This window comes from Nicotiana tabacum, chromosome 24, assembly GCF_000715075.1.
Source record: "Nicotiana tabacum cultivar K326 chromosome 24, ASM71507v2, whole genome shotgun sequence".
NCBI classification, from domain to species: domain Eukaryota; kingdom Viridiplantae; phylum Streptophyta; class Magnoliopsida; order Solanales; family Solanaceae; genus Nicotiana; species Nicotiana tabacum.
Genome location: NC_134103.1, coordinates 92,471,195 through 92,496,989, shown reverse-complemented (window position 1 = coordinate 92,496,989; position 25,795 = coordinate 92,471,195). Strand labels below are relative to the sequence as shown.

At 35.8% G+C, this 25,795-nt stretch overlaps 2 protein-coding genes across 2 annotated transcripts; both read left to right on the top strand.

The window, feature by feature from the left end:
• Positions 1-14,261: 14,261 nt before the first annotated feature.
• On the top strand, positions 14,262-15,408 carry LOC142178317 (uncharacterized). The gene is made up of 3 exons (XM_075247649.1): positions 14,262-14,403; positions 14,451-14,704; positions 15,130-15,408. Exons 1-3 carry the CDS (start codon positions 14,262-14,264, stop codon positions 15,406-15,408), a joined length of 675 nt encoding a protein of 224 aa, XP_075103750.1.
• A 5,681-nt stretch (positions 15,409-21,089) lies between these two features.
• Positions 21,090-23,398, top strand: LOC107831815 (cytochrome P450 76A2-like). Its single transcript, XM_016659607.2, has 2 exons — positions 21,090-22,054; positions 22,591-23,398. Exons 1-2 carry the CDS (start codon positions 21,137-21,139, stop codon positions 23,194-23,196), a joined length of 1,524 nt encoding a protein of 507 aa, XP_016515093.1. The 5' UTR covers positions 21,090-21,136; the 3' UTR covers positions 23,197-23,398.
• Positions 23,399-25,795: the final 2,397 nt, after the last annotated feature.

Genomic DNA, 25,795 nt, shown 5'->3' with positions numbered 1-25,795 from the left:
TTAGTTGCTACTGTTCGAGAGCAGGTTCGCAGATTTATTGAGGGTCTTCACCCTAGTATCAGATACAGTATGGCCCGAGAGCTAGAGATGGACATCACATACTAACAGGTGGTGTAAATTGCTAGAAGATTGGAAGGTATGCAGACTCGGGAGAGGGAAGAGAGGTAAGCTAAGAGACCCCGAGATTCTGGAACATATAATAATTCTCGTGCCCCAGTTGCAGCCCGTCATGGTAGAGGTTATGTGAGCCGTCCTATTCATTCAACACTTCCAGCTTCCAGTGGTATTCCTACTACTCCCAGACCTCAGGTTCCATATTATGCACCACCAGTGTCTTCTTTACCTCCTGTACGGGGTGCTTTCAACAGACAATCTAGTCGATTAGGCCCGAGCCAGTCCCAACAGCCACGTCCTCCGAGGGCTTAGTCATATTATGAGAGATTACCCCAGATTTAGGAGGGGTGCACCTCCACAAATTTCTCAGGCCCCACCTATTACATAGGGTCCTCAGGCTTCTCAGGCCATGATTACTGCACCAGTTGCCACTCCACATGCACAGTCAGCTAGAGGTGGAGGTCGGGCCGGTAGAGGTCGCCCTAGAGGGGGAGGCCAAGCCAGATATTATGCCCTTCATTCTAGGACAGATGCCATTGCATCCGATTCTGTTATCACAGGTATTATTCCGGTCTGTCATAGAGATGCATCTGTTTTATTTGATCCAGGCTCCACTTATTCTTATGTGTCATCTTATTTTGCCCCGTATTTGGGCGTATCCCATGATTACTTGAGTTCTTATGTTTATGTATCTACACCCGTGGGTGAATACATTATTGTGGACCGTGTGTATCAGTCGTGCTTAATTGTTATCAGTGGTTTTGAGACCAGAGCTGATTTATTATTGCTCAATATGGTGGATTTCGATATTATTTTGTGCATGGACTGGTTGTCGCCCTATCACGCCATTCTATATTGTTACGCCAAGATGGTGACATTGGCTATGCCAAGTCTACTACAGCTAGAGTGGAGAGGTACCTCAGATCATGTTCCTAGCAGGGTTGTTTCATTTCTTAAAGCTCAACGAATGGTTGAGAAGGGGTGTGATGCATATCTGGCCTATGTGAGAGATGTTAGTATTGATACTCCTACTATAGAGTCAGTTCCTGTAGTAAGGGATTTTCCTGATGTATTTCCAGCAGATCTTCTGGGTATGCCACCCGACAAGGATATTGATTTTGGTATTGATTTATTACCAGGTACTCAGCCCATTTCTATTCCACCATACCGTATGGCCCCAGTAGAGTTGAAAGAATTAAAAGAACAGTTACAGGAATTGCTTGATAAGGGTTTCATTCGGCCTAGTGTATCGTCGTGGGGTGCTCCTATCTTATTTGTAAAGAAGAAGGATGGTTTTATGCGGATGTGTATTAATTATTGCCAGTTGAACAAGGTTACAGTGAAGAACATGTATCCATTGCCACGTATTGATGACTTATTTGATCAGCTTCAGGGTGCCAGGGTATTCTCTAAAATTGACTTGCGTTCAGGCTATCATCAGTTGAAGATTCGGGAGCCAGATATTTCGAAGACTGCTTTCAGGACTCGGTACGGTCATTACGAGTTCCTTGTAATGTCTTTTGGGCTGACCAATGCCCCAGCAACATTTATGCACTTAATGAATAGTGTATTTTAGCCCTATCTTGATTCCTTCATCATTGTGTTTATTGACAACATTCTGGTGTATTTCCGAAGTCGGGAAGATCATGAACAACACCTGAGGACTGTGCTTCAGATTTTGAGAGAAAGGAAGTTATATGCAAAATTTTCAAAGTGTGAATTCTGGCTTGATTCAGTGGGATTTTTGGGTCATATAGTTTCGTGCGAGGGGATCAAGGTAGATCCAAAGAAGATTGAAGTAGTGCAGAGTTGGTCCAGACCGTCCTCAATTATGGAAATTCGGAATTTCCTTGGTTTGGCTAGGTATTATCGCCGATTTGTAGAGGGTTTTTCTTCTATTGCTGCATCTATGACCAAATTGACCCAGAATGGTGCTCCGTTCAGGTGGACCGAGGAATGTGAGTAGATATTCCAAAAGCTCAAGACAACTTTGACTACAACCCCAGTATTGGTATTACCTACAGGTACATAATCTTATACTGTGTATTGTGACGCGTTGCGTATTGGTCTCGGTGCAGTGTTGATGCAAGACGGTAGGGTGATTGCCTACGCATCCAGACAGTTAAAGGTGCGTGAGAAGAATTATCCCGTACATGACTTGGAGTTAGCAACTATTGTTCATGCCTTAAAAATTTGGCGGCATTATTTGTACGGTGTCCATTATGAGATCTACACCGGAGTCTACAACATCTGTTTAAACAGAAGGATCTTAATTTGTGGCAGCGGAGGTGGTTTGAGTTGCTTAATGATTATGATATCACCATTCTCTATCATCCTGGGAAGGCCAATGTGGTGGCCGATGCCTTGAGTCATAAGGCAAAGAGTTTGGGCAGCTTAACATATTTACCGGTAGCAGAGAGGCCTTTGGCCTTGGATGTTCAGGACTTGGCCAACCAGTTTGTTAGATTGGATGTTTCCGAGCCGAGTTGAGCTTTGGCTTACGTGGTTTCTCAGTCTTCTCTTTATGATCGTATCAGGGAATGCTAGTATGATGACCCCCATCTACTTGTCCTTAAGGATACAGTTCAACACGGTGATGCCAAGGAAGTCAGTATTGGAGATGACGATGTATTATGGATGCGGGGCAGGCTATGTGTGCCTAATGTGGATGGCTTGCGTGAGTTGATTCTCTAGGAGGCTCACAGTTCACGGTACTCCATTCATCCGGGTGCTGCAAAGATGTATCAGGACTTGAGACAATACTATTGGTGGAGGCGGATGAAGAAAAACATAGTGGGGTATGTATCTCGGTGTCTAAATTGTCAATAGGTGAAATATGAGCATCATCGACCGTGTGGATTACTTCAGAAGTTAGAGATTCCATAATGGAAATGGGAGCGGATCACTATGGATTTCTTTGTTGGGCTCCCACGGACTCAGCGGAAGTTTGATGCAGTTTGGATGATTGTGGATAGGCTGACTAAATCAACTCATTTCATTCCTGTGATTAGTACTTACTCTTTAGAGCAACTGGCTTAGGTATATATTCGCGAGATTGTCAGACTTCATGGTGTACCGGTATCTATCATCTCTGACCGAGGTACACAGTTTACCTCACAATTTTGGAGGGCAGTACAATGTGAGTTGGGTACTCGGGTAGAGTTGAGTACAACATTTCACCCTCAGACGGACGGGTAGTTCGAACGCACTATTCAGATACTAGAGGATATGCTTCGTGCGTGTGTGATAGATTTTGGGGGTGCTTGGGATTAGTTCTTACTACTTGCGGAGTTTGCTTACAACAATAGTTACCAGTCAAGCATTCAGATGGCTCCGTATGAGGCCTTGTAGGTAGGCGGTGCCGGTCTCTAGTGGGTAGGTTCGAACGGGGCGAGGCTAGACTATTGGGTACAGACTTGGTTCAGGATGCCCTGGAAAAGGTTAAGATGATTCAGGATCGACTTCGTACAGCCCAATCTAGACAGAAGAGCTATGCGGATTGGAAGGTTCGCGATGTTGCATTCATGGTTGGTGAGCGGGTATTGCTCCGGGTTTTGCCTATGAAGGGTGTGATGAGGTTAGGGAATAAGGGCAAGTTGAGCCCTAGGTATATTGGGCCTTTTGAGATTCTTGAAAGAGTTGGAGAGGTGGCTTATAGACTTGCGCTACCACCTAGTCTCTCTGCAGTTCATCCGGTATTTCATGTTTCTATGCTTCGAAAATATCACGGGGATCCGTCTCATGTGTTAGACTTCAGTTCGGTTCAGTTGGACAAGGATCTATCTTATGTTGAGGAACCATCGGCTATTTTAGATAGGCAGATTCGAAAGCTGAGGTCAAAAAACATTACTTCCGTGAAGGTTCAGTGGAGGGGTCATTCGGTCGAGGAGGCGACTTGGGAAATCGAGCATGATATACGCAACCGTTATCCACACTTATACACCAGCTCGGGTCCTTTTTCTAACTCCATTCGAGGACGAACATTTATTTTAGAGGTGGAGAATGTGATTACCTAAAATGTTATCTTTAAATTTAATAATTAATTATGTGTTCTAAGACCTCGAAAAGTACTATTTATCATTCCTCGACTTGCGTGCGCAGTCCGTAAAATTTTCCGGAAAGTTTTCAGGTGAAAAATGGATTAAAATGTGAATTATATGTTTAAAACACAACTAAGTTGACTTTGGTCAACATTTTGAGCAAACAGACTCGGATCAATATTTTGACAGTTTTGGTAGGTCCGTATCGTGAATTGGGACTTAGGCGTATGCCCGGAATCAAATTCCGAGATCCCTAGCCCGAGATATGGAATTTTGATGAAAATTTTAAAGTTTAAGTTCAAATAATGACTGGATGTAGAATTATGTGAAAATGACCCCGGAATAGAATTTTGATGATTCCAACAGCTCTGTATGGTGATTTTGGACTTAGGAGCGTGATCGGAATTTTATTTGAAAGTCCGTAGTGGAATTAGGCTTGAAATGCCGAAAGTTGAATTTTTGGGAAGTTTGACCTAGAGGTTGACTTTTTGATATCGGGGTCGAAATCCGATTCTGAAAATTTTTATAACTCCTTTATGTCATTTATGACTTGCGTACAAAATTTGAGGTCAATCGGACTTGATTTGATAGGTTCCGATGTTGTTTGTAGAAATTGAAAGTTTCAAAGTTCATTAGGCTTGAATCTATGTGTGATTCATGATTTTAGCATTGTTTGATGTGATTTGAGGTTTCAAATAAGTTCGTATGATGTTTTAGGACTTGTTGGTGTATTGGGTTGAGGTTCCGAGGGCCTCGGGTGAGTTTCGGATGGTTAACAGATCAAAAGTGGGACTTAGCTGCTGCAATATTTCTGTTGGAAATGCTGTCAAAATCGGGCTGCCTGTCAAAATCGGGCTGCCTGCCAAAATCGAGCTCCCTGACAAAATCGAGCCCCTTGACAAATCGAGCTCCCTGACAAATCTGTAAGTTATAAAAACAGGGGACTTCGTCCCATTTGCCTTTTTGACGAATTGGAGCTTGAGGAGAGGCGATTTTGATATATTTTCAAGGAAAAATATTTGGGTAAGTGATTCTAACTTGGATTTGGTCAATATACACGAATATATCATTGTTTTCACCATTTAATTAGTGTTTTGAGATTGAAATTTGGAAAATTTTAGAAATCTCATAGAAACGAATTTTTGAGATTTCGGGGTCGATCCGGAGTCGGATTTCCCTGACAAATCTGTAAGTTATAAAAACAGGGGACTTCATCCCATTTGCCTTTTTGACGAATTGGAGCTTGAGGAGATGCGATTTTGATATATTTTCAAGGAAAAATATTTGGGTAAGTAATTCTAACTTGGATTTGGTCAATATACACGTATATATCATTATTTTCACTATTTAATTAGTGTTTTGAGATTGAAATTTGGAAAATTTTAGAAATCTCACAGAAACGAATTTTTGAGATTTCGGTGTCGATCCGGAGTCGGATTTGAGTGAAACTGGTATGGTTGGACTCATAATTGAATGGGTTGTCGGATTTTGTAAGTTTCGTCGGATTTCTAGATGTGGGCCCACGAGCAATTTTTGAGCTAATTTCGGATTTCATTGAAAAATATAATATTTTCTTATGAAATTGATTTCTATAATTTTTGTTTACTGTATCGAATTAATTATGACTAGATACAAGTCGAATCGGAGTCGAAAAATCGAGGAAAAAGATAATACTTGGTTAAATTGGAGCAAACCGAGGTAAGTGACTTGTCTAACCTTGTGTGGGGGAAATTTCTCCTAGAATTGATATTAATGTGATTATTGAAATATGTTGAAAGTCGTGTACACGAGGTGACGAGTGTTTATACACGGGCTAAATGTGAAAGATTATATTTTTAAATTGTGTAGATCATTGTTGCGCATTTATTAAATTATTTTATCTTGTTATATTCTTCATCATTGATCTGAGATATATATATTTTAAATTTGTTTGACCTTTTTAAATTTGTTTGAGCTTTTCCTGCTAATTGTTTTACCTGTTTAATTGAAACTTGATTTCTTTTATACTGTGCATTATTTGAAGGTTGATTTTCTTTAAATTAAATATTATTAATACGAAGTATTTGACATTTTTAAATTTGATATTGAAGCAACGTATTAAAAATTTGAAATATTATTTTCCTGAATTATTTATTCTTGAATATTTTCATAAGATTCTTTTGGTACTCATTGTGATGGAGCCGTGAGCTCTTTATTGTGAAAAAAAAATATTATTGTTGGATTATTCTGGCATGAGCCGTGAGCTCTTTATTATTAAAAAATATTGTTGTTGATTTATTGTGGAAATTGAAATATTGGGCACTTGAGGTACAAATTATGATATATTATGATATTAATACGCATGCGGTGGTATAAAGTCTGGGTATTGAAACGCATGCGGTGAGATAAGGGTGGCTTGATACGCGTGGCTAGTAGGGGTGACTACTAGAAGTCATGCGGTGTGATAAGGGTGGCTGAAACGCGGGATGCTATTTTGAAAAAAATATATTTCTTTAAATAAATCGTGAAGGCTCCCGCGGTGATATAAGAAAATGAGATATTGTGAAATTATTTATAATTTGGGACTACGAGGCGGTACCTCTGTAGTGCTCTTGTTGATATTGATTTATGGCCATAGTTGCCTTCGATTAATTGTTGTGATTTTCATAAAGTTGAAGGAAATTCTGTTTTGATTCCACGAGATATTATTTTCAATTATTTGGTGTCATTAAATGTGACATACTATTTGATTCATTTTCAATGTCATTTTATTTTACTATATTGTTAAACATTTTACCATGCTATTATTATATTCCAGTAGGGCCTCACCTGATCTCGTCACTACTATACCGAGGTTAGGCTTGGCACATACTAGGTACCGCTGTTGATTATTAAAAAATATTGTTGTTGATTTATTGTGGAAATTGAAATATTGGGCACTTGAGATACAAATTGTGATATATTATGATATTAATACGCATGCGGTGGTATAAAGTCTGGGTATTGAAACGCATGCGGTGAGATAAGGGTGGCTTGATACGCGTGGCTAGTAGGGGTGACAACTAGAAGTCATGCGGTGTGATAAGGGTGGCTAAAACGCGGGATGCTATTTTGAAAAAAATATATTTCTTTAAATAAATCGTGAAGGCTCCCGCGGTGATATAAGAAAATGAGATATTGTGAAATTATTTATAATTTGGGACTACGAGGCGGTACCTCTGTAGTGCTCTTGTTGATATTGATTTATGGCCATAGTTGCCTTCGATTAATTGTTGTGATTTTCATAAAGTTGAAGGAAATTCTGTTTTGATTCCACGAGATATTATTTTCAATTATTTGGTGTCATTAAATGTGACATACTATTTGATTCATTTTCAATGTCATTTTATTTTACTATATTGTTAAACATTTTACCATGCTATTATTATATTCCAGTAGGGCCTCACCTGATCTCGTCACTACTCTACCGAGGTTAGGCTTGGTACATACTAGGTACCGCTGTGGTGTACTCATACTACGCTTCTGCACATCTTTTTGTGCAGATCCAGGTATATCTTACCAGCCTAGACGTCAGTGAGTTACCTGCTTACGGAGACTTCGAGGTATATCTGCCAGCGTCCGCAGACTCCGGAGTCCCCTTCTATCATTTTATGTTGCTTCCTTATATTTTATTTAGACCTTGATATATAGAGACATTGAGAATAAATTCTTAGAAGCTTGTGATTTATTTCTTTCAGGTTTTGGGAGTTGAAATTGTTTGAATTGTAGTTTATTTATTTCAGATATTTATTATTATTCCGCATTATTAGGCTTACCTAGTTTTAGAGACTAGGTTCCATCACGACATCCTACGGAGAGAATTTGGGGTCGTGACACGTGGAAATTCGGATAATCTTCATTAACTAGGTATCTCGTACCCTTCTTCATCTTGCTTCTGTTACCTGTTGAAACTTATACTTTTACCTTCTGATACTCTCATGGCGTGTTATTCACGGGGTATGTTAGATATTCCCGTCTTAGGGTAAATGGGAAATTCGCACATATAGTATGCACGATCTAATAGGGTCTCAAATAGGGCCACGTAGTCAAGAATTCTCTCTCTACTAATACCCTTACCTGCTGTTGTATTAGACCTCTAGCTAGCTATAATCTTTCTAATTGGAAGCATCGCTATATCATTAGCAAACATAAGCTTTGGGTCGAACTCTTATGACTCAGCTCTATAGCACGATTTGGATTTGAATGAAGGGTAACAGACTCCTAAATACCTTGTAGCCTCCTCCTTATAAGTGTGGTGCACAACACACCCATAAACAAGACTCTACTAGACACGACTTATAGACTCCCTAGGATAGAACTGCTATGATACCAAGTTTGTCATGTCCCAAACCTGAAGAGGCATGTCCGACACCCGGTACCATACTCGACCCGAGCGTACCACTCTGTAACTGTAAAATCCAGAGGGGTAACCCTCAACCTAGGCCGATGAGGCCATATTTTGAATCATCTGAAAATATCGTCTCTCTCATCTGAGGGGTAAACATGCCCAAAAACTCATATATATTTAAATATATATATATATATATATATATATATATATATATATATATATATATATATATATATATATATATATAAATGTGCAGGCTGACGAGGCCTCCATGAACATCTACTGATATACAAACTATACATGACTTGTCTATAAGCCTCTAGAGATAGTTGAACTGTATCATGGTCGGGACAGGGTCTCGACCTACCCATCAAACCTGTATATATAAAACGGACACCAAGGTCTAGACCTGGTAACTCCGGGGAAGTGGAGCTTACCAACCAAGCTGATATTTGGCTTTGTCTACTGGGAAGGTTTATCCAGCTGTCTATCAGGACCTGCAAGCATGAAATGCAGTGTCCCCAGCAAATGAACGTCAATACAAATAATGTACTGAGTATGTAAGGCAACAGAATAACTGAAAGCTAAAACTGAACTGATGAAATAATAACTAAATGTAACTGGGAGTGAAAAATAATCTGAAGATATGCTTACCTGCTGATACTGACTCAACCCTCTCCATATAGTATGTAAAATAGCTGCCCGACCCTATAAGGCTCGGTATGTGTGACTGCCCTGCCGTAGTAGGCTCGCTCATAGGCGCTCAGCCATACTAGGCTTTGTATCTTGGCCATTCTGGGCTCGCTCATAGGCGCTCATCCACAGTAGGCTTGGTATATAACTTACTATCTGATCAGAGGTTGCCCAATAGGGGCCTGCCCACCGATTATAGCTCGATGGTGGTGAAAAAAGACAATACTAATCTGAATATGAAGTCCCGATAAGGGAGAATACTGTAATTTCTGAGACTAGGATAATGTGAATAAATTCAGGAATACGAACTTCTATTTATGACTCGTTATCAAAATCATGTAGTTACGTGTTCATGCCAAAATGAAGAAAAGTTTAACCTTAACATACCTTATCACAATCTTTTTAATCACCAACTTGAACTCGCCTCTTCTCACCTTAATCTACAACAACGATAATAATACTATCATTAAGTTATGAAAGGTACAACTAACGCACAACGAACGACAAGCTTATTTTGTATTAAAACGGACAGCATCTCCCCTATAATCCTTACTTCCTCCAAATTCAAGATAACACCAACAACACAAGAATGCAATAATAACAATAACAATATATATATATATATATATATATATATATATATATATATATATATATATATATATATATATATATATATATATATATATATATATTATTTTCTAACCTTATGTACACCACACAATACTACAAAATAGCCTAACACATCTCAATCTCTTCATACACAAAACGACCACCGTAGTAGTGTCAACAACCCGAAAATGTTACGACGAACGACCAACCCAACATCCTGTATTTATATGGTGTTTCTATGAACTCTTCCTCCTCCAAAACTTCACAAAAGAGTAGTAAAATACGCAACCCAACAGCACCACAAAACAGTTTACAAAACAGTCCGCTACAAGTGAATAACTCGAACTCACGACTTCTGATCACCGTCCCGTGAGTTCTTACAAATATAGAACGACTTACTATGCATATACAACAGAAAAAATGGATAAAAGGGAGCAGTAAACTTACCTTATTTGTTGGATAACTCGGCTCCTATCTTGGTTCTTCAAACTCTAGGCTTTACCTCCAATTAGAACTTTAAAGGGAGAGAAAATCAATTAGGGTTTGTGGGAAATATTTGGAAGGATTTTTGCAGAGATTAAGTCTGGTTATTTTGCCCTATTATCAGACTAATATATGAAGGGGATATGCATTTAAAAAGCCTATTTGAACGACCCGAACATGCCCAGTTTTGGATTCTCGTTTAAGCAAGTAGGCAACAGTCTGCGCAGTCTCGCAAAAACGCCCATATCTCTCTGCTCCTATATCGTATTGACAAACGGTTTAATGAGTTAGAAATAGACTCATAGATCTTTAATTTGATGAGTGAAACACCCCATAACCCTACGTATATTGGGAGAAAATGGCAGTTACATTTGACCCAAAGTTTAAGTAAAGCTTATGAACGTAACTTATGATGACTTTCATCGACTTTTGTTTCACCACTCGCTTGACTTCAAAAAATAACACACGAATATCATACGACTAACATAACTCATAACATATCGTCCTTATCATGTTAAACACCCTGGTCTCACTTCAAAAGTACATGCTATAACATTCCCAATTTGTCGATTTTCGACGAAACATTATTTTTTTCAATTCCTTTAGCTTCTGAACCTTCCAACCATATTTGTACTTGTTGTTCATGATCTTAAATATTTGTAACCTCCGAGATAACATGATTAACTTACTTTATAAACTTTTTAAATATGATTTTATTTCTAAGCTTACATCAATTGACTTACGACGTACTCGTACGCACGAAAACATAGGTTGTAACAAACTTGTTTCCCAACCAAACGACCCCTTAGTGGTTAGTATATATGTACAAATGTTAGCTACTGAAGGAATGAATGAAACAATTATCATTTCCAAATGCTCTGCTCTTCTTCTTCATTCTAACTCCATTGACGAACAAACCAAGAGCTTCAATCCTTGTATTTTGGCATGCTATCATATGGGGAATAATTGATTCTATGCATCGCATCTTCGTCGAGATAAAATTCACAAAAGTTTTTTTGTTCATTTTCATCAATTATTGTTCGATTGTTCTGAAAATGTGAGAGACAACGATTGACCACACACATCCTTTATACCTAGGTCCGTCAGACACTCCAAGCTCAGTATTAGGCCGATGAAACTCACTGGATCAGAAAATTACGGGCTATGGAATAGGTCAATGATGATCGCACTTTTGGGGAAAAGGAAACAAGAGTTCGTTATTGGCGCATGCAAGAAGGAACTGTATAAAACAACTGATTTGCAGGAATAATGAGAGACTTGGAGCACAGTAGTTTTGTCATAGATCGTGAACCATGTGTATGCAAAGCTTCTAGGTGGTATCGTCTATGCACCAGATACTCATCTTGTTTGGGAAGATCTGCGATAGAGATTTGACAAGGTCAATCAGGTGAGGATTTTTCAGTTGCATTGTGAAATTGCAACATTATCACTTGGAACTAGTTCATTCTGTGTTTAATTCACGAAATAGAAGGAGCTCTGGCATGAGTATGATGTATTAGTTCCATTCTCTAATTGTGGATGTACAAAATCAAAAGAGAATGTAGAAATGATGCACCAACAACGAGTTATGCAGTTTTTAAGTGGGTTGAATGATTCATATGATTAAGCACACAGACAAATCTTGATGAAGACCACTGCACCAAACCTCAACCTAGCATATGCCATGATTGTGCAAGATGAAAGTCAAAAGATAATTGGTACTAACATTGTGACTGATAAGGCGGATGCTCCAACTATGCAAGCAGGAAGAGGTAGAGGCTTTCGAGGAAGGAAGCAGTTTCTACAATGCGAGCACTGCCACATGAGAAATCACACCAAGGAAAACTGCTACAAGCTCATTGGCTATCTATTTGATTTTTACCAAATGAAAAAAACTGATGCTGGAACTCAAAGTTACAGTCGAGGTAAACCAGATGGCTGAAAAAGAGAAGCACTTGCTATTGTGAATCATGAAGATGTAGGCTTTACTTCTTAAGTAGCTGAGGATGGACAACATGTGAGGCCTAGTGACAAAGGACACTACTTCACTTATGAGAAATATAGTCAGATACTCAGTTTACTCAGCAAAGATTCTGAAGAGCATCAAGCAAATGCAACAGGTAAAATTATTAGTCTATTGTCTAAATTTGATCAGAAAGAAAAGGATTAGATTGTTGACTCAGGGGAAACTCATCACATTGCTTCTAGTCTAGAGTTGCTTGAAAATACAAAGGGCACACATAGGTTCATCCGAGATTAGGTGCATTTACCTACAGGGGATAAGGCTGATATCACACACATTGGTAATGCAGGACTGTTTGGTAAAGAAATGATCAAAATTGTGATTTATGTACCTAACTTTAGATTCAACCTGTTATCAGTTTCCAAGATAACCAAGGAACTATCTTGCAATATCAACTTCTTTCCTGACTTATGTGTGTTTCAAGATCTTTGGAATGGAAATGTGAAGGGGATTGATAAAGAGAATGGAGGATTATATGTGCTCAAAGGTGATAGATTGTCTAGCAGAATAAAGGCAATAAATGCAGTAAGCAGAATGGTTGAAGGAAATAACAGTTTGTGGTATAAGAGGCTAGGACACCCTTCACTATCTGTCATGAAGGACATGAGAGGACTGGATATTAACACTAGTAGCTTAGCACAAAATAATTGTTTTGCATGTCCATTGGCAAAACAGACAAGGTTAAAGTTTCCTCTTAATGACTCTAGAACTGATGCTTTGTTTCACCTTGTACACAAGGATTTATGTTACCATATAAAATTCCTAATTTTGATAGAAAACATTATTTTCTTATAATTGTGGATGATCATTCTAGGTACACATGGATATATTTCCTGCAACTAAAATCTGAAGTTATAATTATGATGAGACAATTCTTAAATATGATTCAGAACCAATTTGGAGCTTTAGTTAAGTTAATTAGATCATATAATGGAATGATTTCTTTAATACTCAGTGTGCAGAACTGCTGAATAGTCTTGGAATAATTCATCAAAGCATCTGTATATATACTCCTTAACAAAATGGTATAGTTGAACGAAAATATAGGCATATTTTGGACACTTCTAGAGCATTGAAGTTCCAAGGATCTATACCTATTAAGTATTGGGACATGTGTGTGAAATGTGCACTATACTTGATCAACAAAATACCTTCTAGTGTTCTAGGGGTAAAACACCTTTTGAGCTGATGTATCACAAGAAGGCATCATTGATGCATTGAGACAAATTTGCAGAAAGGGCAAGGATGTTTGTTTTCATGGGGTATTCTGAGACACAAAAGGGGTATATACTCCTAGACCTAAATACTAAGCAATTCTTCACATGCAGGTATATGATATTCAGAGAGTTATTGTTTCCTTTTGCATATGGAAACAATATTGCTTGGTCACAAAATGAGGATAATCATCAGGACCTAAACTCACAGATGTGTTACCCCCTTCACATTGACACTATGGAGATCAGAAACACTGCTGAGAATCTAAACTGTGAAGAAGCTTCAGCTAAGAGGGAAGATTCAATTCATCATGAAGAAGTTGTTCAAACTGATCTGCAAATTCATGAATTGCAAGATGCAGAAATGAATGAAGAAACACAAGCTGAAGCTCCAACTGCAACCCAAGGAAGTTGAGAAGATCAAGGAAGCCCACAACAAATTGCAAATGCACAGGTTATTATGGAAGAAAATGATAATACAAATGAAGAACCACAATGTGGTAGAAAGTCCATTCAGACAGTCCAAGGAGCCCATTTGGATGAAAGATTATGTCACGAGTAAGAAGTCCAATTCTTGTAGCTATCCACTCTCAAATTATTTGGCTTATGACAAGACCACTCCTTGATATCAGTGTTATTTGATAAAATTCTCTCAACTGGTAGAGCCACAAACTTTCAAGGAAGTAGTACATGATAGCAGGTGGGTGGAGGCAATGAAACAGGAGGTCAAAGCTTTGGAAGATAATAAAACATGGAGCAGAGTTGACTTACCAAAAGGAAAGAACACAATGGGCTCACAGTGGGTGTATAAATTAAGTACAAGTCCAATGGAGAAATTGAGAGATTTAAGACCAGGTTAGTCACAAAAGGATACATTCAAAGAGATGATCTTCTGATCACAGGAAATAGTGCAGAGTTAGTTGAACATGCAAAGACTATCCTGGACCAACAATTTAGAGTCAATGATTTAGGAGAAATTAAATATTTCCTAGGCATTGAAGTCCTGAGATCTAAGGCTGGGATTTTACTAAATCAAAGAAAGTACATACTAGAATTAATCTCAGAATTAAGATTGAGTGGAGCTAAGCTTGCCTTTACACCCCTGGAAGCAAATGTCAGACTAACTACTGCTGAATATGATCAAGCAAATGGAAAGGTGATGAATTACTAGAAGACATCAGCACTTATTAGAGATTGATTGGCAAGCTCTTATATGTCGCTATTACTAGACCTGATATCAATTATGCAGTGCAAACATTAAGTCAGTTTATGCAAAGGCCTAAGAAGTCTCATTGGGAGTCTGTAGTGAGAGTTGTAAGATACTTGAAGAGTGCACCAGGGCAAGAAATTTTGATGAGTTTTGGAAATACAGAGAAACTTTACATGTTGTTGTGATTCAGATTGGGCTGCATGTCCTAACATTAGGAGAACAATTACTGGGTATGTTGTGAAGTTAGGAGATAGCTTGATGTCATGGAAATCAAAAAATCTGCAAGCTGTGTCCAGAAGTTCACATGAGGTTGAGTACATAATACGGTTGTAGCAGTAACAGAACTAACATGGTTGTTGGGACTGTTTAAGGAGTTGGGAGTTCAGGTTAATTCACCGGTGATAACTTTCAGTGACAGTACATCAACCATTCATATTGAAGAGAATCTCATCCTACATGAGAGAACAAACCATATCGAGATTGATTGCCACTTCATTCGAAACAAGATTAAGGAGGGAGTAGTCAAGGCAGTTCATGCGAATACAAAGGATCAACAAGCAGACTTACTAACAAAAGGGCTAGGAACTGCACAACACATGAATCTACTTGGCAAACTTGGTGTGCTCAATTTCTTGCACTCTCCAGCTTGAGGGGGCATGTTCAAGTGAAGCATCTGCTGCTGCTCACATGTATTGGTTAGTTAGGAAAGTTAGTTACGACTGTTAGGAAGTTAATGACTGATGTTAATGAGTTGTGTTAGTTAGTTAAACTAATTAGTATTGTTAGTGGTTAGTATATATGTACAAGTGTTAGCTACTGAAGGAATGAATGAAACAATTATCATTTCTAAATGCTCTGCTCTTCTCCTTCACTCTAACTTTATAGACTAACAAATCAAGAGCTTCAATCCTTGCATTTTAGCAATTATTCCCAATTAAGACTTTGTAGAATTTTGCTTCAGAACTTGATATTTATTGAAATTGTATTTTTCAATTGGAAGTATGCTTCCCCAGTATATGCAGAAAAGTGTATAGGTATATTATTTTCCATTATTTATTGATGGAAGAATCACAATGTTAAAGCAACATATCCCACGTGTCTAAATATGTAACATTGATTATATCCCACGCATCTATTAATGGTTATATAAAGGTAAACTGTTTACATCACACCTCATGAGGTACAATCATTTCCATGCGGAATATTTTGGGCACCAGACTATTTTTTTAAATTTTATATATTTTTATTATAGGACCGACTTTTAATTTATATTTATATTCTTTTTACGACTAGTGAAAAACTCTTACGTTATGTATTGGTGATAGAATAAAATATTTAAGATAGAATGTATGTCTACTTTTCTATCAATTTAAAATAATTTAATTAAAATAATTAGCACGTCTATCAGATAATTTACTATTTGCAAAATATTTAAAAATTGAGGAAATAATGCATAATGCCTATCAAGGTCAAAATAATTACCCGGTGTTGCCCACTTGAAAATTAATTATAATTCCTACCTATACAACACAAACTTATTACTGTACTATCCAATTTTCTATTTTTCCTTTAATTTGCTTTATCCCACGCGAGGGGCATGTGAAAAATGCAAATCTATTCCCCTTTTTATTTTATTTTATTTTATGACTTGAATCACATTACTTTTAACTATCTTTCTGTCTATGGTATGTACTTTGACTGTAGAAATATATATTAATAATTATTTGAAAAATAAAAATAAAAATAAAATAGGATATTCGCAGTGAGAAAAATGGACAAGAGGAATAAGTTGATCGGAGAAACTCCCAGTTACCGTGCATACCACAATTTCAAAAGGATTGTCCTGAATTTTTGTTCAATTGTTGTCCACATTTTTAATAAATAAATAATAATATTTATTAACATTAATGCAATTCCATGGAGTTATTATTCATTGCATAAGCTCTCATTAAGTTAATTAGATTATGTGACAACTGATATTATTTTAATTTAATAATTGAATTTAAAAAATAAATTTAAACTCTTTGCGTACAATTGTATACCCTGTTGGTATAGCTATATACTATACTGGTATCATAAGTTAGTTGGAGCATTTTTTGGTTGTATTAGCTACATTTAATTGGTACACTATTTGATTTTTCTTTAGTAATAGTAGAATAGTACAATATCTTAAATTTGTTTAATTTTATTTTATGCATGTGTATTATGTAATCATTTTGATTTTTTCTTTATGCGTTTATTTTATATAATAGTATTATAATACAATATCATGAAATACATTCTTATATTAATATGTGGTACACTATTTTTTTGATTTTTCTGTCTATGCATGTGTATTATGTAATAGCAGTATAGTCATATATAGTTTTCTGGAATTAATTAGTAGAAATGTATACCCTATTGGTATAATTATATGTCATATTGGTATCATATGGTAGTTAGAATATTTTTTGGTTGTTTTAACTGCATTTTTAAGTGAATTCTATTCTGAACTGATTTATATGATCATGTTTGCTGTGTTGGATTTTCTTGTACCTATGGACATAGATTTTGTGTATAATGTAATAGTTTTTATAGTTATATGCAGTTGTTGGAACGATCCCTTACAACTATATACCATGTTAGTATAATACTATATTGGAATCATATGCTAGTTGAATTATTTTTTGGTTGTATTAGCTACATTTAATTGGTACACTATTTGATTTTCTTTTAATAATAGTAATATAGTACAATATCTTGAAATACTTTATTATATTAATACGTGGTATACTATTTTTTTATTTTTCTCTTTATGCATGTGTGTTATGTAATAGTAGTATAGTCATACAGTTGCCGGAAATTAACCAGTAAAGCTGTATACCATGTTGGTATAGTTATATGCCATATTGGTATCATATGGTAGTTTTAATATTTTTTGTTTATTTTAGCTGCATTTTTAAGTGATTACTATTCTGATATTATTTATATGAACATGATTTGCAGTGTTGGAATTTTTTTGTGCCGATAGACATATATTATGTGTATTATGTAATAGTTTATATAGTTATAGGCAATTGTTGGAACGACCCCATACAACTATATACCCTGTTAGTATACAGAATGAGCAAGTTGCTTTGCGAATATTTAGCTTGCAATGCGAACATGTAATTTTTCCATACTTTTATTGCATCCTTTAATGTTTTGGTACACTAGTCTAGTCGTAGATAGTTGTAGCAATATTCTAGAGCAATCATATACTCTGTTGGTATACATGTATACCATATTGTATCATATGGTACTAGAAATCTTTTTTGCTACTTATACTTTTATTGTATTTTCTAATATTTTATTATCATTTCTATTCTAACTAATATATATGGAGATTTGGTGGCCGTAGATTATGTTTTCTTGCTCCATAACTAGTTGTGTTACTGTTAATGGTAGAGTGTGTACTGATATTTATAGGGAAGGAGATCAAGGTTTGCATGACAATCACGTATTGATTCTTTGAATATGATTATGTAATTTATGGTGCTCAACAACAGTCAGTGTGATTTTCAGTGAATTAGATCAAGTGACAACTGATATTATTTCAGTTTAATAATTGAATTTTAAAAATGAGAAAAAAGACAAAAGGTATATTATACTAGTTATATTTAAAAAAAGGTGAACAAATATTTACTATATCAATTATTTTTTCTTATTGTATAAAAAAAAGAATAATAAAAATAGTGAAAACAGTAAATGAAATTAGATTATGAAGCGAAAAAGAATATAAAAAAATAAGTTAAATGAAATTAGAAAAGGAAAAAAGAAAAAAATAAGAAGAAAACGAGAAAAAAGAAAAGGAGAAAAGAAAGAAAAAAAGGAAAAAAGAAAAGAAGCATAGAAAAAAAAAGAATAGGAGAAAAAAGAGAAAATTTCCCGCAAAAACTACTATGGGTAGAAAATGTAATTAATTTGATGGGTAAAAAAATAAATGGGTAGGCAATGGTAAATAATTTTATTTTTGTGGGTAACTGTGTCATTCCCCCTTAAAAATTTATACAACTAAATACACGTAGCAACAATTTTGTGACTTACACGCTGCACCAAGTATTATATGATTTGTGATATCTTATATTGCTTGGATTCACTAAAAATATTATTTATATTTATATCGAATTCTAAAAAAATACACTATTTTAGAGTATTCGATAATAATTCAACGATAATTTCGAAGAATCCAAATCATACTATTTGATAATATGAATTCAGTGATGATATGAATTTGCTGTCACAAGGCGGCTTAATGGTATTGGAGGCCTAAAGATAAGCCATAATAAGAGGTCTTAAACTTGTTTAATAATTTTACATATTTTTGTTTAAAGTTTGTTCTCTTTACTTTTTGAGATGTAATTTAATATTTGACGATGTACCGAACCCATTTAATCTTTGTTGAAACATTACTAACTTGATAAGATTTTATTAAGTTTAATTTTGATTCTTTTTTCATATGACCCTCAACATAACTTACAATATATCATTGCCTCCGAAGTAACAACCATGTGGGAATTTATATTTACAAAGATATAAACGAATCAACTATAGTTTTTAACGATCTAAATAGCTTGAATCGTACTGAGAAAAAAAATATCTTATAGAGCTAGAGTTATAAATAAAATTGATTTAAGTTGGAGGGAGAAGAACTAGAAAGAAGTGCATATTTAATTGCCTTTCACTTTTGTTAGAATTTTCTCAACTAATTATAAGAAAAGTCCATATAATAAATATAATAAATATTTAAATTACATATAAGAAGTATAGCTTTTGGGACCTCTAATTTTGTGAGGCCTTAAGTGAGGCTTTAGTAAGCCGCCTTTACTTGCCGACAACTTTTAAGAAGTTCTACTCTTTTGCCATTTTTAGAAAAAGTTTAGGCCATCAATGACGAAATGAAGCGGTCAGCTTTCATATATATCTAGAAGAAGAGTCGGAATCAAAGTGTGGTTCATTTGGACTCAAGCGATATAAATAAATTTTAAATTTTTGAGTATTATTTTATATATAACGCGTTTATTTAACGAGCTATATCTTAACGGCAGTTTTGTCCGTTAAGGTATTCACCGCACTATAAATAAATGTGATCCCATCAATAATTCATCTGTACTTAACTGACCCACCAATATTTCATATGGGTATAATGCCCGTTATGCATGCGCTATACATCAAATATATATCTATAGCGCGATCACCGCGCTATATATAAAATATGGCCCACAAACAATTCATCAGCACACCCACCAATAATGCCCTATATATTTGTTGGTTGAGTCCCAGAGAACCACACATATGCAACATGAGTTAATATGCCAACATTTATTTAAAAGCAACTGCATAATTTAAAAAGAAATGATTGCGATTTACCAAGAACACACGAATCTAATCTAATTAAAAGAATTCATATCTTGTACGTAATTAAATATTTTAAGTAAGTGTATTCACATGAGGAGGTATTGATTGACGTCGCCGACCAACTTACATTTCCATTTTTCTTGAAAGTCATCAACTTGTTTTATGACTTTTAATCGCAATAATTTAATCTTATATCTTATCGCAAAAGTCAAGTGCCACAATAAGAAAAACAACAACCTATCAATTTGCACTTATTTTTTCAGGAAAAAGAAAAGGTGGGTTTGTCAACATGTGAGACATTAGTAGGAAGTGGACAATGTCAATTGCATCGTGTAAAACATAACTAAGTTTCGAGGGACATAGTTTAACATTGATTTTACATTATTTAGGCATAGATTTGAAATGCTAAACTAACATATCTTACTAAATTGACGGACAAAAATTTGGTTGAATTTTTTTTTTTTTAGTTGTGTTGAAAAATAAATTTTGAAAGTTAAAGTTATCTTTTGGACATATATTTTATTTGAATAAAAGTTAAAATTTTGTGATTGAAAAAAAAATTTCACCCAAAAATTGTCCTAAACTAGTTTTTAAAAACTTAAATTTTTTCAAAAACTGATCATATTCCATGAATAAATTTTCTTGTTTTTTACAACAGCCAAAATTTATGACCAACCAGTGACAAGAACTGAACTTTAAAATCAAAGGTCATATCTAATTGACATAGCCATCGGCATATGCCTCTATCATTTGAATCGCTGTACACTTAAAACTATTTTTGTCCTAATTACCCTGTACTTGGTTATTTGATGAGTCAGCTTCACAGGATTAAGACTATTAAAATGCGAAGTTCCAAAAAATAATTAATATAAAAAATAGTTTATGCGTGCGCCATTAAACAATGCCAAATGGGGTCCTGAGGTGATAGCAAGAAATATAATAAAAGCTACCATTACACAATTCATAGCAAACTAGTAAGTCACAAAAAAACTAAGGAGAGAGATGGAATGGGAATGGAGCTATCTATTTTTTTCTACAATCATTTTCTTACCAGTTCTTCTACTAATATTTCCCAAGAAAAAGGCTATTTCTTCTTCCTATAGGTTACCTCCAGGACCACCAGGATTACCAATTTTTGGTAATATGTTTGAACTAGGAACTTTGCCATACAAAAAAGTTGCAGTTCTAAAACAGAAATATGGTCCTGTTTTGTGGTTAAAAATTGGTCCTTCTATTAATTCTATGGTAGTTCAAACAGCTCAAGCTGCTGCAGACTTATTCAAAAACCATGATATTTCCTTTGCAGATAGATGTCCTGTTGATGTGAATCAGGCACATAATTACTATCAAGGGTCAATGGCTTTAGGCCAATATGGTTCGTTTTGGCGCTTTCAAAGGCGGATATGTACTGTTGAAATGTTTGTAAACAAAAAGATAAATGAAACAGTGTCCGTTAGACGCAAATGTGTAAATGATATGGTTAAATGGATTGAGAAAGAAGCAAATGTCGTGAAAAAAGGAAGTGGGATTGAGGTAACGCGTTTTGTATTTCTAGCATCGTTTAATATGTTAGGGAATTTGATTTTTTCAAAAGACTTGGCGGATCCAGACTCAGAGGAGGCCTCGGATTTCTTCAATGCCATGAAAGGAATTATGGAATGGTCAGGTATTCCTAATGTTTCTGATATATTTCCAAGTCTTAAAAGATTTGATTTACAAAGTTTGAGAAAGAAGATGACGCGAGATATGGGAAAGGCCATGGAATTTGGATCTGCATTTCTTAAGGAACGAGAGGAAGAGCGAATCAAAGGCGGGGAGAAAAGGGATAAAGATTTCTTGGATGTTTTGCTTGAATTTGAGGGCACTGGAAAAGATGAACCAGCTAAATTATCTGAACATGAGATCAAAATATTAGTAATGGTAAGTTTTTTGAAATCTTTAGACTTCTCTTTTACAACATTAATTTTTATTTCAATCAGTAGTATTTGGAGCATAAACCTCTACTATATTTTCTTCAATATTAGTTTATATGTCCTTCACTATAACTTGTTTAATTTGGAGCCTAGTTTGATCTAAATGATTAGTTTTTTCTGCTTTATATGTCCTTCACTATAACATGTGTACTTGGAAAGGGAGCCTTGGAGTAACGAGATAGTTGTCCCCATATCAAGCAGTGAAAGCAGCCATTAATTGATTGTATTAAGGTAAACTATCTACATCTAGAGGTGTGACCCTTTTCCGGACCCTACGTGAATGCAGGATGTCGTGCACGTGTGCATGGGGCTGCCCTATAACATGTGTACTTAATGGTAACTTGAGAAGTTATAAAATAGATCAGTAAAATGTACTTTTAAACTGTACTTCTGCACTGCCTAGTATTTGTACTGCAGTTTAGTGTCCTACATGTTACTTTTATACTATGAAATTAAGTTTCCTCTGCATATATGAAACATCAGGAAATGTTTTTAGCCGGTTCAGAGACGACTAGCAGCAGCGTAGAATGGGCGCTAACGGAGCTCCTCCGTCACCCCGAAGCAATGGCCAAAGTGAAAGAAGAGTTATCAAAAGTAGTAGGACCAAACAAGAAGTTTGAAGAAAGTGACATTGACAATCTTCCTTATATGCAAGCTATATTAAAGGAATCACTACGTTTACATCCTCCTCTCCCTTTCTTGATCCCAAGAAGTACAATTCAAGATACTAAGTTCATGGGATATGACATACCAAAAGGTACTCAAGTTTTAGTAAACGTCTGGGCGATTGGAAGAGATCCTGAATGTTGGGACGACCCTATGAGTTTTAAGCCCGAGAGGTTTCTTGGCTCGAAAATAGATGTGAAAGGGCAGAATTATGAGCTTATGCCGTTTGGTGCTGGGCGAAGAATGTGCGTTGGTTTGCCTTTAGGTCATAGGATGATGCATTTTGCTTTGGGATCTTTGCTACACGAATTCGACTGGGAACTTCCTGATGGTGTCTCTCCTAAATCTATCAATATGGATGAAAGTTTGGGGGTTACAGCGAGAAAACGCCACTCTTTGAAAGTAATACCAAAAAAGGCTTGAGAACTTATGTATTTGAGTTTTCATAGTTATGTTTTGTGCATATTTTCTTACTTATATTTGGAGTAAACCAGTATTCCTGTTGTGTTATGAACAAGTTGTAGTGCTGCCTACTGGAGTTTGTGTTAGTACTGAGTTTGTATTTACCTGGATCTTTGTTAAACAATATTATAATTTGGAGAAATTCATATTTGAATGATGTAAACTGATAGGTTTTGGACTAACCACATATAGGTGATGTCGGACCTAAAACTCCCAAGTATTTGCTTTAAGTCTCAAAAACAAGTTAAACTTGAGGAGTAATTAATACTTATCCAACTCTTCCCCTTTCAAATATATCGTTTTGTAGTTATGCATTCACCAACTTTGTAATAATAACTGAAAAGATATACTCATACTTAGTATTTGCACTAAACAAATGAATGCAAAACATATCTCTTGCATATAAAATTTATCATTTCATTATAGTTAAAATAATATATATTCTCACTTTAATTTAATTTGTGACTGCTACATTTAGTATGAGTATTAAAAAGACGAACGTGTATCCTCCTAATCTAAGATAAATCAAGTGACATTTTAATGCTAGAAATCTGTTGCCGGCTATACTGGGATCTTTTATGAATTTATTCCAATAAAATAGGAACCACTAAAGGCTAATTTAATTATTTTAAGTTTTCAACTGCAAAGAGCTATGGAGAAATACAATATTGTATACCATAGTTTTCTGACTCAGACAAGAAAAGGCTAGCAATTATTTTAGCTTTGAGGTGCTAAGAGTTGTAGAAAAGACAAATATTATATAGCATACAAGGGGATCGCCGGAACAGAGAAAGGAATTTCCATATAATTGAGCAGTTGGCGTATTACAGCAAATTGCACTTACAATTATATATATATATATATATATATATATATATATATATATATATATATATATATATAATTTATCCGTAAAACGGTACAATTGAATTTATACGTGGTTTATAGACAAGTGAATCTATTTAATCCAAAAATAATTGATGAATTAGACAAAATGTAAGACTTAGCCTTAAAATTGAAATAAACGGCAAGTATCTTAGTCCCAGGCACAAAGCTACCAGAAGCCGGAAGAACAATATAAATAAGCAAGAAAGTAAAATGTTATTGAGCTTTTGATAGAATATAATGATTGCTTATCCGAAAATTTGTGTCCTTAAAATGATGGTAGACCTCACTATTTATAGTTACACTTAGGGAACAAGGTCCTAGGATCAAGCTCCTCTTAAATGACAATTATGAGGGCCATTGAAAAATGTGTAACGGTAGACAGTGAATGTCATATTCTCTATAACGGACCACGCACTTAATGCTATAGAATATTCTTCATTGAATGCTACCGAGTGATAGATATTTATTTTGCCTTTATGAATATCATTCTCTCCGATGACAAGCGAGATCATTACCTTTGGGTCCGACTGTCTTCTGTCCATGTGTCGCTTTCTCAAGCGATTATTAAATATGAACATATTTTACCCCATACAGATAGTCTCCCTGCTTTCCGGTGACATAACTCTTTGTCACCGGGAAGTTGGTAGAAATACCTTTTTTGGCGGAAAATTTTCTGACCCCCTCTAAAAAGTTTCTGACGATTGATTAGACACACGTCTCTCCGGATTTAATTCTCCGAACATGCGTCATCCCATGATTTAGCATCACTTTTCCCGGTTATCGAGGTAATTATAGCCACGATTTTAGCCGCATATTCCTTTACTTATACGCATCAAACTTCTTCATTTAAACTTCATAATTCTTCAAATTTTCTCAAACTCTCTTTACTCAACTCGTACTTTGTCTTCGGCCTCTATTTAACTTTCTTCTTGAGAGAAAATCTTCATTCTTTTATGATAAAAAATTGCCTCTTCTTCCAGAAACCTTAGTTTCTCAAAGAACAAAGGTAAAGCTGATGACGCTCCTCCTACGGTAAGAACTATCATCCCAAAGAGTCTTGTCACAACAAAGGACTTCGAAGAGAAGTATCCTTCCGCTCACCCTCGTACGTGGGCCATTGGCATATACCCTTCTTCTATCTGTCCTTTTAGTATTCCTGTTGTGAAGGAAGACTGCCATTGCTAAGATTTAGACATTATCACTCTTGATCTAGCAGAGCGGATAACCTTACCCAAAAAGGTTTTTACAAATTTTTATACGTATCCCTTCACTTTAGGGCCATTCTCTTTGAGTGAAGAGCTTGACTCTGTACAATTAAGTCCTTCTGTGTGGAGGACAATCACTTGTCTTCAGCGTCTGTGCCAGGAAACGGGAGATGAGCTAACCCTAGCTCGATTAATGAATCTTTATTCCCCTAAGATTTTCTGCGGGGAAATGATAAATTTCAGCAAGCGTGGCCACCATGCTTTACTAACCAGCATGGATGATGACAACGACCGTGGATGGATGGAACGGTTCATTGCAGTTGTCGTTCTCGGTGGAAAATGCAATGATAATGACTCCGAGAACGGTTCATTGCAGTTGCCAACTGTAATGACAACGACCGTGGATGGTGAAAAATGCCAACTCCCATTTTCAAATCCCAGTCGTCATTCTCGGTACCGTGAGGCTC